Source organism: Salvelinus namaycush, chromosome 21 (genome assembly GCF_016432855.1).
Source record: "Salvelinus namaycush isolate Seneca chromosome 21, SaNama_1.0, whole genome shotgun sequence".
In the NCBI taxonomy this organism is placed as follows: domain Eukaryota; kingdom Metazoa; phylum Chordata; class Actinopteri; order Salmoniformes; family Salmonidae; genus Salvelinus; species Salvelinus namaycush.
In genome coordinates this window covers 30258385-30271737 of record NC_052327.1, presented here as the reverse complement: position 1 = coordinate 30271737, position 13353 = coordinate 30258385, and the positions used below count along the sequence as shown (strand labels likewise).

At 42.3% G+C, this 13353-nt stretch overlaps 1 protein-coding gene across 1 annotated transcript in view; it reads right to left on the bottom strand.

Annotated features, from left to right (window-relative positions):
- Nucleotides 1–6730: 6730 nt before the first annotated feature.
- The window catches only part of sema4ba (sema domain, immunoglobulin domain (Ig), transmembrane domain (TM) and short cytoplasmic domain, (semaphorin) 4Ba), an 88410-nt gene continuing 81787 nt past the window's right edge, over nt 6731–13353 (bottom strand). The window contains exons 10-15 of the mRNA XM_039017569.1: nt 11162–11312; nt 10392–10602; nt 10160–10275; nt 9641–9798; nt 9219–9310; nt 6731–8931 (exon numbers count right to left, since the gene is read on the bottom strand). Coding sequence (XP_038873497.1) covers nt 8156–8931; nt 9219–9310; nt 9641–9798; nt 10160–10275; nt 10392–10602; nt 11162–11312 — 1504 coding nt within the window. The 3' untranslated portion in view covers nt 6731–8155. The remainder of the gene's footprint in view (nt 8932–9218; nt 9311–9640; nt 9799–10159; nt 10276–10391; nt 10603–11161; nt 11313–13353) is intronic.

Here is a 13353-nt window from a genome sequence, read left to right as displayed (position 1 = left end):
ATGGAGAATCTCCCCCCACATCACATTGAATGAATCTCTATATTATCCTTATATAACGTTTCACACGTAACGTATAATATGTAGCCTACGGCAGGTGACCATATGATCCAATGTCTCATTATAATTTTTTTTTTATTGTATGTTTGTATATATAATTATAATTTGTTTTATTTTTTCTTTCTTTGTTACGCTCATCTGTTATTGTCACTTTGTCCTATTGTTGTCTAATATCTTTTCACGTTTGTCTTGAATGTTGTTAATTGGAAAATGCAAAAATAATTTTTTTTTTTTTAAAAAGAACAGGCAAGTCTGGTACAGTCCATGAGGAGGAGATGCACTGCAGTACTTAATGCACCTGGTGGCCACACCAGATACTGACTGTTACTTTTGATTTTGATCCCACCTTTGTTCAGGGACACATTATTACATTTCTGTTAGTCACATGTCTGTGGAACTTGTTCAGTTTATGTCTCAGATGTTGAATCTTGTTATGTTCATACAAATATTCACACATGTTAAGTTTGCTAATAACCATCATAACGAAGTAAACTTGGAGTCACACGAATGTAACAGGGTTGGTTATGTTTCCACTTGCCTCTAAAGAAAGGTGTATTTAATGTTCAAGCATTCTTATTGGTTGGTTCAACTCTGATGACAATGAGGCGTGTTGTAATTGGCCCCGCATGCAGATAGGGGGAGATCGCGAACATCAGGTCTCCCTAGTATGAAAATGTGATGCAAGGGGTAGGTCACGTTCTGAATACTGTTTTCTATTTTACAATGCGTACAAGTTTGCTGTACATTACTAATTTATACATGTGTGGGTATATGGTACCTGTTAGAGATTGAGGGGCTTTCTGGGATGTGCTTTGGCATATGATTGCTGTAAATAAGTGTGTTAGCTAGCATACACCAATGTAATGGTCACATAAGCCCACTGCTAACACAGTTGTTTTCATACTACAGATTTGACCATCGACAGCCATCAACATCGTTAAGCCCTGCACAACTAACGTGCTGTTTCCTATTTAACAACAGGTATTTACACATGTTATATTTTGTATTGTATTTTTGTATCTTGTTCACCCAGTATGAAAATGTAATGCAAGGGATTTTACCATCGACAGCCATCAACATCGTTAAGCCCTGCACAAATAACAAGCTGTTTCCTATTTAACAGAAATAAATTATGCGTAACTGGAACCACTGGCTGGGGTGATTTATTTGGACAAAACACAACGCAAGGAGAGTACGATTTACATCTGTTACAAGATGACATGTTGTGCGGTCCTCCCACTATGACTAGTCGGGTAAGCATGAACTTAATTAGGCTACAGATGAAATACGTTTTGATGAACTTCACAGGGTGGTGAAAGTCAGGGGTGCCCCTGTGTCCCCCCCACATTCTGAAATTGCAATCTTGCCCCCCCCCAGTTTTATCATTGGCATGTGATTCAAAACGAGGCAACGGTGTGCTTTAGGACCATGCGGACGCCTCCGAGCGGTCGGGTAGGCTGGATACATTTTTGTAATTTTTATTATAAATTATGTCCCCCCCACTTCTAAAACCAAAGTTGCGCCCCTGGTGAAAGTGCAAGGTGATGAGCTCCATTCCAATAAATATTGAGGATCTTATTCTGGATCATCAATGCTTGGCTGCCGATTGACAAATAAAAATGATATTGCTCTTTGTCCATAATAATCTCATGTAGGCCAGGGATGAGCAACTCCAGTCCTTGGAGACCAGAGTGGTGTCACACTTCCCCCCATCCATAGCAAACACAGCTGATTCAGCTAATTGCATTCTAACCTGAAGATTATGATTAGTTGATTATTGGAGTCAGGTGTGTTAGCTGAGGCTGGGGCAAAAGTGTGACACCAATATGGCCCCTGAGGACTGGAGTTTCCCATCCCTGACGTAAGCTATACCCGCACTGTATCTGCAAGCTGTTGGCAAGAGCAGGCTTTCCCAAACTCGGTCCTGGGGCCGGCCCACCCTTGGTGCACGTTTGGGTTTTTGCCCTAGCACTACACAGCTGATTCAAATGATGAGTTGATTATTTGAATCACGCACAGCCTTTTATCCACAAGTCAATTTGATGGAAACATCTCAGGTGGGAAAATGCGCATATTGTTTTTATGTGAATTGTAGCATATTCACATGAAAATCTATTGCCAATTAGCTAGTGATCCCTTTTACAGTACAATAATTCCTCAGAAAGCTGTCAATAATATTGTGGCCACATGTTGGTAATGTAAGAGCAGAATCCGGCAAGTCTGATACTAGTCTGCTACACCAAGATCTGGATCCATTTAGCAAACACTGACCCTTGTTTATATTATAGAATTCGATTGATGGGTGCTTGCTTTACAAACAAGTGCTTAAAGGCCCAGTGCAGTAAAGCACATGACATTCCTATGTTTTATATGGGTGTACAAAACATTAGGAACCCCTTCCTAATATTGAGTTGCACTGCCTTTTGCCCTCAGAACAGCCTCAATTCATCAGGACATGGACTCTACAAGGTGTCAGTCATTCCACAGGGATGCTGGCCCATGTTGACTCCAATGCTTCCCATAGTTGTGTCAAGTTGGCTGGAAGTCCTTTAGGCAGCAGTGTTGCAGTTCTTGACACACTCAAACCGGTGCGCCTGGAACCTACTACCATACACCTTCAAAGGAACTTAAATATTTTGTCTTGCCCATTCACCCTCTGAACGGCACACATACGCAATCCATGTCTCAGTTATCTCAAGGCTTAAGAATCCTTCTTTAACCTGTCTCCTCCCCTTCAGCTACACTGATTGAAGTGGATTTAACAAGTGACATCAATAAGTGATCTCACCTGGACTATGTCATGTAAAGAGGTGTTCCTAATGTTTTGTACACTACGAGATTGGAATAATATTGTGAAAATTATGATAATGCTCTAATGGTGTAAGAGCTGTTTGAAAAGACCACCTGAAATGTCAGCCTGTTTAAGGGGGAGAGGGAGTTTTGTCCTGCCAGAGATGCATTCAGTTCGCTTAAACGTTTGCTACGTTGCAGAACAGTTTGTACTGAATGACACGTTTCCTAAAAAGGTTCTTGTATGTTATTTAACAGGCTTTGAGGTACATTTGCTCCCGTCTGGTGTTTGTGGCGCGGTATGGCTTGAAGCAATAAGTGATGTATTTAAAGGGCAGTGGCCATACTGACAGCGTTCCCCAACCTACAAACTAACCCCTCCCCATTTTTTAACTGGTCATTCAGTACAGCACCGTTTCCATTCAATTGAATGTTCCAGAACGTAAACACATACTGAATCCAGCCCTGATGACATCACCAGGCAGTAAATTATTTAATAGACCAATTAGAAAGAGTTCCAAAACTCCAATAACAGCTAGTTTTACATTTTCCCCTCCCTACTCAGACCACACAGACAGTCCTACATAGCTAAATTCTTGCATGAGAAATTGCTCTTTGATAAGCTATTTTTGATTGTTTTCAATTAAAATGGCCAAAAATAATCACTGTAAGGTACTTAATTGTTACTCAGAAATGATTTGATATTGAGATAAAAAACTGCATTGGACCTTTAAGACCAATATGACAAACACCATGTGTGTCCTAGATTGTTATTCTATTTGGTATTATAACTTTAGAGTTCATGAACCATATAGGAAACAGAATGTAACCATTTATATTTATTTGAAAAATTAAAATAAGGTGCTTTAATGTACAGAACAAAAACAACAGTGATGTATAATACAAAAAAATACAGTTCACAACAGCTTTTTACATTGGCAGCTCAATTTACAAAACACTTTTACATACAAACTTACAAGACATTTTGACAAGTCAGAGAAACCTGGTGCACTGTCACAAATAGAAGGCTTGACTGAAGTGGTTCTTCAAGTGACAAGAGGTGCCTTACTGCAACTCAGTAGAAGCTTATAACTACAGTCTCAAAAACCTTATGCAAGTATATATGAATTTGGAGCGGTGATCAAACGAGAGAGATTTGTATGCTGCATGTCTGAACCTGGTATGCTAGATATTCAGGTAGATTTGTTAATGTATTATTGTTTAGATTTTAGATACATATCCACTTTACTCAACAGATCCAAGCTGCCATTTCTAAACTTTTGCAATGTTTGTAATGAAATACAAATCATACATTTTAAATGTTTCAGTTGTAAATATATATACACTACCTTTCAAAAGTTTGGGGTCAATTAGAAATGCCCTTGTTTTTGAAAGAAAAGCATTTTTTTTTGTCCATTAAAATAACATCAAATTGATCAGAAATACAGTGAAGACATTGTTAATGTTGTAAATGACTATTGTAGCTGAAAATGGCAGATGTTAATGGAATATGTACAGCGGCCCATTATCAGCAACCATCACTTCTGTGTTCCAAAAACAAGGACATTTCTAAGTGACCCCAAACTTTTGAATGGTAGTGTATATATTTTTTAATTTTACCTTTATTTAACTAGGCAAGTCAGTTAAGAACAAATTATTATTTACAATGACGGCCTACCCCGGCAAAACTGGGACGACACTGGGCTAATTGTGAGCCACCCTATAGGACTCCCAATCACAGCCGGATGTGATACAGCCTGGAATCGTACCAGGGACTGTAGTGACACCTCTTGCACTGAGATGCAGTGACTTAGACCACTGCGCCACTCAATAGTGTTTAAAGACAGCGTTGAATTTTTTTAATGTATAGTCAAAAACAATGGTTTGCAATAGTGTCAACCCAGAAATACAAAGTGATTGAGGTTGAAGCCATTCTAAAATAATTATTTGTACAGATACTGATCATAATTTAAAGGCAGTCACTCAGTGTTTTAATAGTATTGTTGGGTATGCCCAGTACAGTTCTACAGTCTATTCTGTCGTACCTATCACGCAGGTGATGCTGCTGCTACCTGGTTGTCCATGTGATTGAGTAATGTCACAAGGTCATGAGTACACATTTTAGAATCCCAAGAGGCACAACTCTTGATTCCTGAATTTAGCTTGAAGGCATGAAAAAAATCCATTGAATATGTAATACATCATTCTCAACAAAACCCCCATCTGTGTTCCAAACTAAGGCTTTCCAACATCCTGTGCAAAAACAACGCATTTTGACTCAATATTTTTGCTGGTTCTGCACTTTGACCGCAATTATACAACTTTCACTAGTCCACTCAACTACAATACAAATGTACATTATATACACTCAGCCACCACGGCCATAGCAGTATGCTTTTTTCACAGCTACTTTGTCAAAAATTGTAAGGCCCTTGTACAAATGTCAAACTTAAATAAGACAACATTGTTTTACTTACAATTATTCCAAAACTATTTATATCACTACATTCCACAATGCAATGTTGCAAGACTTTATCATAATTTTGCACTGACATAGCTACATCTTTGGAATATGAAATCTATATTCTTAAATTGTGCATTTAGAATTATTGTATCTTTCCAATCTTGAACAGCTGAAAACATATCTGTTATTAGGTAATGCCTCAATGAAAGCCCTTGCTTTTGGATTATTATTTATGCAGGTTCCATCCTTTCACAATATCTGTTTATTTTTGTTTTTAAAAAACATTCCTCCATCGACTGGTCCATAACTGCTGTGAAAGCCTTGGCTCCATATTAGTAAAACCCAGTTTACAGTCATTAGTGTCATTAAACCAGAGGTGATGTTGGTAACTATGGCAGCTTTCATATACACTGAATGGCTACGTTATGAATGGTTTGATACATGCTGAAATGGTCAGGCCCATTAAACATAAAATATTGATTTGACATGACAGTTGTGTTGGAAAGGATGAAAACAGAATACACATTTTTAAAAAGGTTATTTTTGGCACAACATAAATTAACACAGAGCATGGTTTCCTCTGGGTGTGTGAGTCACAATCATCAACACCAAGAGCTCCATACTCCACTGGCTGACTCTGTTGTGTTGCCACACTCTACATGTGGTTCTTCTAACCTCTGCTGTCTACAAGCCTCAATCACAGGGCCAGGAAAGAGTTATCTAAGCAACGTGGTGAACAGGTTTTTATACAGTCTCAGCCCACATTAACTTGGTGTCTGAAGTGACTGAATTTGGATCGAAGGAATCAGTTTCTGACTGACAAACTGAACTAGTCAGCATTTTATACCGGGATCTCAGCCTAGCTACAACAACTCCAGGCCTAGTGATAGCCTCTCTCTCATCCCCTGCCGCTATGCCACAGTTAGGGCTCAAAATCTTCTGCATACTAAATTATATGTGAGTATGCCTCTGATTCTCAATAATCAAGATTGTGCAGACACCTATGCGCCTGCACAGTTTCAAGATGAGATTCTCTTTTGGTGTGACCTTGCACCCCACTTCACATTGTGTGCTTTGCATAATCTGTTGGCTCCATAATGAATAATATGTTAATACCTGGTCTCGGGTCTTCCCCAATGTCAGGGGTACGCTTCAACCCTGTGAATGTCAATCGTACACAGAACTTACATGCTGACCAAACCGGACACGCGCACGTTGATTTTGTTCACCCACACCAGAAGCGATCAGGACACGCAGGTTGAAATATCAAAACAAACTCTGAACCAATTATATTAATTTGGGGACAGGTCGAAAAGCATTAAACATTTATGGCAATTTAACTAGCTAGCTTGCTGTTGCTAGCTAATTTGTCCTGGGATATAAACATTAGTTTATTTTAGATGAAATGCACAAGGTCCTCTACTCCAACAATTAATCCACAGATAAAACGGTAAACTGAATCCCTTTCTCGTCATCTCTCCTCCTTCCTCAGGCTTCTTATTTAGGATTTAATATGGCGGTTGGCAACCAACTTTACAGTGCATTACTACAACCTACCGGAGTGTAGACCTAAGTTAATCTTTCAATCACCCACGTGGGTATATGCTCCTAAAACCTATGAGGAGATGGCACATGGGCATATGCTTCTAAAAACTGAGGAGATGGGAGAGGCTGGACTTGCAGCACGTTGAGCGTCACAAATAGAACCTATTTCTATTTTAGCGCCTGGCCAAGCAGACGCTCGCTGACACCAGCGAGCAGTGTGGGTGCAATGATTGAATAACATGTATGTGTAAATTTATTTTGCAACGCTCGCACACGCGAAGTGTCCGGTCTGGTTAGCATGTTAGGCACCATATCCTCCAATACCTTTGGATGTACAAACCCCATCTGTGCTACTCTCCATTTGGGGGGATAGTGTTGCTTTCTCTCTTTCCTCCTTCACAAGACATGTTAGTCATTCAAGTCTTGACTTAAATCTCTAAGCTCCTAGTGGAGCAAAGCAGAGAACCTCGACAACAACACCTCTCCAGTATTATGTTATTCTGATGTATGCTCTTTTCCCACACCTCATGCCAGGTGGTCCCTACCTCTTTCATTCCTTCCTCATTGGTTCCTCTCCATGTCTCTCTGGGATGGTCAGCCCTCTCTTGATCAGTGGATTCCATTCTAATGTCTGTCTGGTTATGCTGCACTAAGGTCATCCACAGTTTAAACTACTTTGAATTAATAGCTGATAGACTGCTGTTATAACTAAGTCAACAGTGAAAGGCCTATTGATCTACTTACTATAGTGTTTGAATTAGAGGTTGTTATTCTACTATCATTCTCAGTGTAGGGCTAAGCGCACACTAACTGTGGATGTAGGTGGGAGGGTTAAGGGTCAGCTGTGGACCCATAGAGTATCTCTACTTTCAATGCAATGCCAACAGAACATTTGGACGGACTGAGTGGCAATGCATAAAAACAACATGAATGAATCATATAAAAACTGTTAGAGAAGGACAATATCAGCTGTATGTGTCCTATGTCCACCATAACCATCATTCCACAGCTTCAATAGTCTGAAGGCAATCTGTATCAGCTTCCTCTTCATTGTGCTTCAGGTGCACTAGAGAAAGAGGAGTGACAACAAGGAAATGAGAACTGACCACAGGGACAAAATGAAAAAGACAAGTGCAAAAGCAGTGTAATGAAATGTCCCTCTGCAAAGAAGTTAATGTTTTTCAGTGTTCCTTCCTTCTGTGTTTTTTATTTTATTTTAAGTCCCTCTTTTCTTATGGCTAATAGTTAATCACTCCACATTAGGGTTTTATCTCCTGCTCAAGTTGATCAAAGCCATCCTCACACAATGGAATCTTTGATCTCTGAGCCCAGTCTAACCCGAGGCCGCGGGCAGATGGGCGAGATCTCTACAGTGCTCTCCTTCAAGTTCAGAGGCCTCTTTTCTGACTCCGAGAAGCTCTTGCTGTTGTCTGGTGATGAGCACTCATGTGGCGGTGTGCTGCAGATGTAGTTGTCATTGAGGGTCTGGTAACCCTTGTGGTCTGACACAGAGGCTGGCACTGTGCTGTTGCCATTCAGAGGCAAGTTCTCTGCGGGATTCCCCACTAGCCTGGGTTTCTTCTGCTGCATGTTGGGGCACTCGCCCTCCTTCAGCATGGACTTCATGCGGTCGTGGTTCCTGTAGACCGCAAATAGGGAGAAGACCACCAGGGAGAAGCCCAGCAGGGCACACACAACGATGAGCTCGTTCCAGTAGGTCTTGGTGTTGATCTGTGGGGAGCGGGTCTCTCCAGGTAGGATGATTGGCTCCTCCTGTGGGACCAGAGGGGTGCGTGAGCGGCCAATGAGGGTGGTGCTCTCCTGCCTGGCCTCTCCCCTAACACAGTAGTTGGCCAGGAGTTGCCTGAAGCCCTCCTCTACTGACCAGCACTCATAGGTCTCCTGTCTGTCAGCCTGGGCCACCACCACTAGACCTCCCTCAGGACTGGGGTACAGGAAGTGACCTGCACCCTCACTGTACTCCCACTTCCTCTCAGCCAGGTTGGAGCGCAGCTTACAGGGCAGCACTTTGAACATGTTGGCTGGTATCATTATCACCTGGCATGAAGACATCCCTGCGGACAACAAGAGAAAGGGCTTTATTATTTTTCATTTGTGAAAGCTAGTCCATCTCAGGTAGATTAAACAAACTGCATTATTATATCAGTATGGTAGCTGAGTAGGACTGCGATGAGAATTAACACACTAAATAAGCTTGGAGTTGATAATCATGGTAGTGGACATTGGAAGAAAATGTTCTTTGGAATGTAAATGCGGCGTATGCAGTAGTTCCAGAGTAGAGCACAGTGGTACAGTTTAGAGCTGAGATGATTTAATCCAGCAGGAACGGTACAGTACTTACGTGTGGGTGGGAGTTTAGCAAAGCGAGGGCTGGGCTGTGTCTTGTTGCAGATAACGGATGTGTCTGCCTCGTCCACGTCCTGCTGCCAGTGGCTGAGAACACAGACAAATGGGGTAAATCAGACAAATGGGTGTCTCAGAACCTCTGACAATCTACACATAACAGGTCTTTACAGACTACAGCATGTACTGTAAGCAGACAGCATTGAGCATTATCCTATATTGTCACTTTTTCTTTGGTGTGCTCTAATGTCCCGAAAAGTTATCAGTCATTATGAGGGCTTAGCATCTAACTAGTTTATACCATTATCTGGTATCATGCTAATACAAGGCTAGTATCTCTTTGATGAGCAACACCTACATGTCCATGAGTGGACCATAGAAATGTAATGTATGGAGGCTGGTGGTCTGTGGGAAACATACTTATCTAGCCCACCCAGCCTGACATTCAGACACTGCCTCCCTTCCCAGGCACAGTAAGGGTCTCTGGACAGGACACACTCTCCACAGCTCTGGTAGTTGGAGCAGTTAGCCACCGGGACCTCCACCAGGCCAGAGTAGGAGGACACAAACAGCAGGCCCTGTAGAGGAGACCACCAGACAGTCAGTCAGGGGCCAGGGAGGAATAGGTATCTGGGTCACATATTAGCAGACATTCTCTAAAACAATGTCAACACTGTACCCTTGACGAACCCAATGCTGGAGGAACAAACCGAGTAACAATACAGAGTAACACAGGACCTCATTTTTTTCAATTCCCCTGAGAGGAAGTTGCATGCAATTATCTCAATGAACGTGAGCTAAGCTACCCCCTAGGCTCCGGCTCTCTTCACGGCTCATGAGACCCCTGAACTGCCAGTGCTGACATTTAGTGAGCTCATTATTACTCCCACTACGAGGACATGCTCCAGAAATAAACAGATTTCTTTCTCTGTACTGTACCTTTTCAGAGTCCAGTTCAATGTGCTGTACAGGCTGGGGGTCAGTGAAAAGCATCATCTCTTCAATGATGTGCATCTTGTTGTTGACATTAATGGCTTTGTGGAGTCTTCCATCATCTGCCAGAGACATATGACAGAGCAGTGGATGGTTAATGTCTGCTATAGCTCTGTCTCTCATACAGAAGAGGAAAGGGGAGAAGTTCTGTCGACTGAGGCGGTTTACAGTACAGTACCTGTTCCAATGAAGAGCACATTGTAGTGTTTGTGGATGGCCTGGACCCGGTGGACAGCTATCTGAGTGTAGCGGACGCTGCGTTTCAGCAGGAGTGGCTGGCTGCGGATCACACTGTCCATCAGGAAGTGGTCCTTGACGAAGTTCAGTACCTTGTCAGGCATATGTAGAGAGGAGGAGATGCCCTGCTCCCGGGCTGCGTTAGTGATGCACTGTGGAGAGAACACAGGGAGTCTCATAAGCACACACTGGGCAAAAATACACACTACACAAGCTTAATACTACCCCCTGCCTATCCTCCTAAATATGTGTTTGTATCCTTCAGTTGATGATTTGATGTGTCCGTGATAAGTCTGCCAGGAAATTAAAGCAGCCGTAGCAGTGGCAGCTTTGATAATATCAGGCCTTCTGGGAAGAAGGCTGCTAGTGACAGCAGAGAGACAGATAGCTGGTTAATCACTGATGTTCAGTCCAGATTGCTGATGTGTCTGAGGCAGGCTAGAACACATCCAATCTGAAAACACGTGGTTGACTTAGTATAGCCTACTGCAGGTTACTTATACCAGTGGTTCCCAACGAGGGGTACTAGGACTTACTTGGCCTATCCACAGGGGATACTTAAGACTCATGAGACCATAGGCCTACTGGTAAAATACACGAGGGGATAATTCAGGGGTACTCCAGGCAGAGCAAAATTCAGTAACTGAAAAAGGTTGGGAACCACTGACTTATACTGTGTAAGCTGCCCAGCAGAGGGCAGTGGTAACTCACCGCTCCAGGCCGTGGATCAAGGATAGGGTGGTTGTAGGTGTACCACTGCTGGGTCTCCCGGTTGACCTCACGGTAACGGCCGCTGAAGGCCCTCTCCACCTGGTCCATGGTGAAGGCACACACTGCTGAGCTGCCAGAGGCCCCTTTATACCTGGGAAAACACCACAGCAGTGAGGCTACAGAATGTTCCTCTTTCCTAAAATCATCCTATTCTTTACTCTGACAGTAGTGCTGAACGAATACAGTGCCTTGCAAAAGTATTCATCCCTATTTTGTTGCATTACAACTTGTAATTTAAATTGAGTACACATACACCTGTTCTGAAAGGCCCCAGAGTCTGCAACACCACTAAGCAAGGGTCACCAACAAGCAAGCGGCACCATGAAGACCAAGGAGCTCTCCAAACAGGTAAGGGACAAAGGTGTGGAGAAGTACAGATCAGGGTTGGGTTAAAAAAAAAAGATCCGAAACTTTGAACATCCCACGGAGCACCATTAAATCCATTATAAAGAAATGGAACGAATATGGCACCACAACAAACCTGCCAAGAGGGCCGCCTACCAAAACTCATGGACCAGGCAAGGAGGGCATTAATCAGAGAGGCAACAAAGATAACCCTGAAGGAGCTGCAAAGCTCCACAGCAGAGATGGGAATATCTGTCCATAGGACCACTTTAAGCCGTACACTCCAGAGCTGGGCTTTACGGAAGAGTGGCCAGAAAAAAGCAAGCAAACATGTTTGGTGTTCGCCAAACAGCAGGTGGGAGACTCCCCAAACATATAGAAGGTAATCTGGTCAGATGAGACTAAAATGTAGCTTTTTGGCCATCAAGGAAAACGCTATGTCTGGCGCAAACCCAACACCTCTCACACAGAGAACATCATCCCCACAGTGAAGCATGGTGGTGGCAGCATCATGCTGTGGGGATGTTTTTCATCGGCGGGACTGAGAAACTGGTCAGAATTGAAGGAATGATGGATGGCGCTAAATACATGGAAATTCTTGAGGGGAACCTGTTTCAGTCTTCCAGAGATTTGAGACTGGGACGGAGGTTCACGTTCCAGTAGGACAATGACCCTAAGCATACTGCTAAAGCAACACTTGAGTGGTTAAGGGGAAACATTTACATTTCTTGGAATTGCCTAATCAGTGCCCAGACCTCCATCCAATTGAGAATCTGTGGTATGACTTAATACATTTATTGGATAGCCCCCTTTTTTTCAATTTTCGCTTAAAATGACATACCCAAATCTAACTGCCTGTAGCTCAGGCCCTGAAGCAAGGATATGCATATTCTTGGTACCATTTGAAAGGAAACACTGACGTTTATAGAAATGTGAATTGAATGTAGGAGAATATAACACAATAGATCTGGTAGAAGAAAATACAAAGAAAAAAAGTACTTTTTTTCTACCACCATCTTTGAAATGCAACAAAGGTCCCAGTTCTAGCCATCACTCTAGTTGTAATTCCGATGGTGTCCACAAGATGGCAGCAGTGTGTCAAGTTTCAGACGGATCTTGAAGTATGAGCGAACGACATGACATTTAGTGTGAAGTCACCCAGGTACATTTGGGCAAATCGTGAAGGAGACATTTGCATTCATATTACATTTTTCTGCAAGAATATCGTCAAATCTGTATACTTGGACTTTGATTTAGCTTTTCCAGTATTAGTAGCCATATTATAAGTTCAACATTTGCAAAACAACCAGTTTTCATAACTCTGAATATTCTTATAATTTTTGTCCAAAAGGAAAAGGCATGCTGTAGCACAAGGTTATTAGCTACATTTTACGACAGATACAGGGTTTCCGATACTCCCATAAAGCCCAGCTCATTGGCTATCTAGCTAGCTTGGTTTGACCCCGATTGGTGCTTATTTGACAAAGTTCGAGTCGATCAAGTAAAGACCACCCGCGTCATCGGCATGCCATGAAGGCGTCGCTCTCTGACCAAATTTGGTGACTTATAGGATATACTACACCCCTAATGATATAGTGAAGTCTGGCTACGTTCTAGGATCTCTGAGGAATACATACAGACGTGATTTGACTGGTTGAAACAACGTTTAGGGTTAGATTTTCACAGATTCCTTTCTTTGCAAATTGAACGAGTGGAAATACAAAATCGATCGTGCATGCTATATGGACCTTTTTAGGATATGAAAAAGGATTTTATCTAACAAAACG